This window comes from Poecilia latipinna, unplaced genomic scaffold (assembly GCF_001443285.1).
Source record: "Poecilia latipinna isolate Pla-1442-1.1 unplaced genomic scaffold, P_latipinna-1.0 Scaffold2131, whole genome shotgun sequence".
NCBI lineage: Eukaryota > Metazoa > Chordata > Actinopteri > Cyprinodontiformes > Poeciliidae > Poecilia > Poecilia latipinna.
In genome coordinates, this window is record NW_015114747.1 from 10,357 (window position 1) to 14,882 (window position 4,526).

At 36.8% G+C, this 4,526-nt stretch overlaps 1 protein-coding gene across 3 annotated transcripts in view; it reads right to left on the reverse strand.

Moving 5' to 3' along the window:
* The window catches only part of LOC106936393 (zinc finger protein OZF-like), a 63,715-nt gene that overhangs the window by 7,045 nt on the left and 52,144 nt on the right, over nt 1-4,526 (reverse strand). The window contains exons 1-2 of one of the 3 annotated variants that reach the window (XM_015017360.1): nt 1,183-1,247; nt 988-1,086 (exon numbers count right to left, since the gene is read on the reverse strand). In XM_015017360.1, coding sequence (XP_014872846.1) covers nt 988-1,051 — 64 coding nt within the window. In that variant the 5' untranslated portion in view covers nt 1,052-1,086; nt 1,183-1,247. The other 2 variants (XM_015017359.1, XM_015017358.1) reach the window with 2 other exon arrangements.

The window sequence follows — 4,526 nt, forward strand, 5'->3', positions numbered from 1 at the left end:
GCATGTGACCACCAGGGTATTATGTTCAATCAGGCTCAGTTTATCTCCACTGAAGCAGGGTTTCCCTCAGAGTATCACCTTTACCTGCCCGGCTAAGCTTTGCTTGTTTACGTTTTTTAGGGGGAAAGGAGAAAAAGAAAAATTGCTTTTTGTTTTTCCATTGTTAATAAACCGCACTGCAAGGGTCTCTGTTATGTTTCATGGAGGTTTCAATTCCAGATATCTACAGTTAATATCTACAGGAACATTTGTTGACGCTCAAGGATATCGAACAAAATAAATTAAAAGATATGTTAGGAAAAATCATCGTCAAAAAGAATCACCAAGACAAAAATCCCAATAATTTGTCTCTTTACATGTTTTACTTGCTCACCAGCCAGCAGTGAATGCAGTGAGTTACAGTCTGCAGCTCAAAACTCTGACCAAGACAAGAACTCGTCTCATTTACTTGTAACATGTTTATATGCTGGTTTCCCAGCTCTGCAAACCCCATAGACAGAACAATGGTGTTGCTTATCTTCTGGATTTGAATTGTTATTAGTCAGAACAAAAAGTGGAATATCTCACATTTACTTTGACTAGTCTTAATTTGATTATATGAAATATGAGCTTCAGATAGTAATACACTGTAGATATCTTGAACTGAAACCACCAAACATCTTAAATGTATGATTTATTCTAGTCAGGATGTAATTAAATATATCTCAAAGACATAGTTTGTCTGGACAAAAACATAATAATATTGTTTAAACATATCTAATAGAATGAAAGTTTGGTAAAGCCCATTTAATGATAGAACTGCCTGCCACAGCAAACGTTGTCCAACCAGTGCACCGTTTCTGTCTTATCAGTTTATTTCATTCTGTAAAATATTCATCCTAATTCGGTCTCACATATCGTTTCCTTTAATCTGTCTCGTGTTTTTCCTCCAGCTTTTCTCCGCTTTCGTGCCTCATATCACCAGTAAAACGTGAAGGTGTTTCGTACCTATCCGGTGTAAGATGATCTTCGGTATCCGGCTAAAATCCAGCAGTCTGCGCTGATCCTCCATCTTTTCCTCGGACTTGACGGTTATTTCTTCCAACTCTGTGAATGATATTTCAGCAGGAGTTAACAGCTCGTTGATAAACTCTGTATGAGGCGGAACTGAAGACATTTTACAGCAAATATTCACATATTTACCTCCATATAGGGGCGAGTGTCGAATAAACCAGGAGGATTTTTAGGAAATGTGTATTGAAGCGTTTNCCAATAGTTCCTATAGTAACAGCTAACATGCATCCTGAGCTAAATGAATGAAATAAAACAAAGTAGAAGTACAAGGAATAGACATACAATAACAGCTTTACAAGTCTAAATCTGAAAACATTCAAACCCATTGTTACTTCAAGAGACAGACTATTAATATTTCATTAGATCAGAAAAAACATTAAAATGCATGCATAACTTTGTAAGCTCTTAATATCTCACTTTAAAATCATTTTAAATGGAAAGATAAAACTGACAGAATAAAGTGAAAGTTTAGTGTTTTAAATAAACGTCCTGTTTTAAACTCTTTTCTTCTCCAAGCTGATACATTACAGAAATGTTACCCAGCTGTAATTACTCTGCTTCCAAACACTAAGTTACTGAGAGTCTTGTTACCCGAGGGTCAGATTTTGCTGTTTCACCCACATGGATTCTCAAGTGAACAGTTAACTGGCTATTTAGACGGAAACCCTTTCCACAAGTCTTACATGAGAAAGGCTTCTCATCTGTATGAATTCTCATGTGACGAGTTAAATTGCTCTGATGACTGAATCCTTTTCCACAGGTCCCACATAAAAACGGTTTCTCACCAGTATGAGTCCTCAGGTGACGAGTTAAACTGTTTTGATAGCGGAAACTTTTGCCACAAGTCTCACATGAGAAAGGTTTCTCATCTGAATGAATTCTCAGGTGACTAGATAAATTGCTTTGATAACAGAAACTTTTTCCACAAAACCCACAAGAAAATGCCTTCTCATCTCTATGAGTTCTCATGTGAGAAGTTAAAATGTTTTTTTGATGGAAACTTTTTCCACAAGTCCCACAAGAGAAAGGCTTTTCACCTGTATGAGTTCTCATATGATCATTTATAAACCTTTTTTCATGGAAACGTTTTCCACAGGTCCCACAAGAGTAAGGCTTCTCACTTGTATGAGTCCACATGTGAGAAGTTAAATGGTTTTTCAGACTGAACCTTTTTCCACAGGTTTCACAAGAGAAAAAGTTCTCACTAGTATGTGTCTTTATGTGGCCAATTAGATCATTTTTGATTTTGTAACTTTTTCCACAGGTCCCACATGAGAAAGGTCTCTCATCTGTATGAGTCTTCATGTGACGAGTTAAAGTGCCTTTTTGACGGAACCTTTTTCCACAGGTTCCACAAGAGTAAGGCTTCTCATTTGTATGCGTCTTCATGTGACGATATAAACAACTACTGTTTCTGAAACTTTTCCCACATCTTGGACATTTGAATGGCATCTCACCTGTATGAATTCTCATGTGACCAGTTAGAATATATTTTCGATAGAAACCTTTTCCACAAGTCCCACATAAGAAAGGCTTCTGACCTGTGTGAATCCTCATGTGATCAGTTAAATTTACTTTACTGGTAAACCTTTTTTCACAGCTTGTACATGAGAAAGGTTTCTCACCTGAGTGAACTTTCATATGATAAATTAATCCAGCCTTGTGGTCATAACTTTTTCCACAAGTTGAACATGTGAAGGGCTTTTTGTCCGTGTCAGTTCTCATGCGTGTTGTCAATAAACTTGCCTTATTAAAAGATTCATCACAAATTTCATAGGAATATAGCTTTTGGTCTGGGTGAACTTTCTCGTATGTTTTTTGTTCTGAACTCTCAGTTGTGCTTTTGAGCTGTATGGTTTTCTGACATATTTCATTTCGTTTCTGCTTCTCATCTCTGTTTCTTGGGTCTTCAGATTTGCTTCCTTCCTGATCCTGGTTCTCATCCTCAGCGGAGCCATGAGAGATGAGTTGGTTCATCTGTGGTTCTCTTTCATTGTGGGTTTTTGGCACATTGGAAGGAATTACCAAAATGTCATCAGTCTCCTGTTTCAGCACAAGCTGCTCTTCATCATGCCTGATGCAGAGTTGCTTCTCTTCCTCTTTGAACTGTTGATGTTCTGGTTCTTCTTGCTCCTGTTTTATCTGCAGAGGTTCTGGTTCCTGTTTTATCTGCAGAGGTTCTGGTTCCTCTTGTTTTAAAGTGAAGTTCCCCTCCTGGTTGCTGAGCTCATTGAGAACCCTGTCCTCTTTACACACGCAGCATTGATGGAGACCTGGACCAAAACACAAAAAAGCTTTTCATTTTAAGTCAAACTATGAATACTTCACTTTAATCCCTTGATACATTTAAATTACTCTATTTTTTTTGTGTCTATTGTTTTTGATTATTGATTCAATGTTACATGACTCTGTTTGTTATGATGTAAAGCACTTTGAAATGCCTTGCTGCTGAAATGTGCTATACAAATAAAATTTGATTTGATTTTGATTTAATGTGTGAAAATCAGTCAAAACGTATTATAAACCTTTTTGCTATGTGTTCTGGCATTTAGCAAATAAATCATTTTGGTAATTCTGAGTTCAGGTCCAATTTATCTTCAGATCATGAGGAAAATTGTACAAAAGCCACAGATACAGAGAAAACAAAATCTCTGGAGACTCGGTGCCTCCACACAGCCACATCTTCTGCCATTGTAATAGAAAATTTTAATTGATTCTGTTAAATTCTTTTACTCAGTTCATGCATACAAGAGCAAATATTCAACGCATACCGCACCAAAACTATAAACAGTCACAACAATGTGGCTGAATCCACCGAGATCAGGAAGTGTTCAGCAGCTGTTTGCTATGATTGCATCTCCACATACTGACCAGTTTTCTGCTACTGAAGTCGGTTTTCCTTCGTTCATCTTTATCACATTTGTGTGCAGTGAAGGCAGGAGGTGTTGAAATGTGACGTATAAAGATAACTGTGTGCATCTCATATCAGTTCTCTGCCTCTGACTAGTTTCAGTTGGAGAGTCTTTAAACGCTGCTGGACTTTCAATAAAGATATAAAAACAATAATCAATCCTTCTCCAGTTTATTGAACAGTTTCTCTGTCTCCTTTAACCTTTTGTACCAGTAGCCAATATCTGAAATTAGTTTATGACTAGATATGTATCTACACTATGACTAGACAAAACATGTACTTGAATTCTGAAAATTCTGAAAAGTATGAATGACGTCAGATTTACTATTATGTTTCATGGAGGTTTCAATTCCAGATATCTACAGTTAATATCTACAGGAACATTTGTTGATCCTCAAGGATATCGAACAAAATCAATTAAAAGATAAGTTTGAAACACTCATCGTCATAAAGAATCACCAAGACAAAAATCCCAATAATTTGTCTCTTTACATGTTTTACTTGCTCACCAGCCAGCAGTGAATGCAGTGAGTTACAGTCTGCAGCTCAAAACTCTGACCAA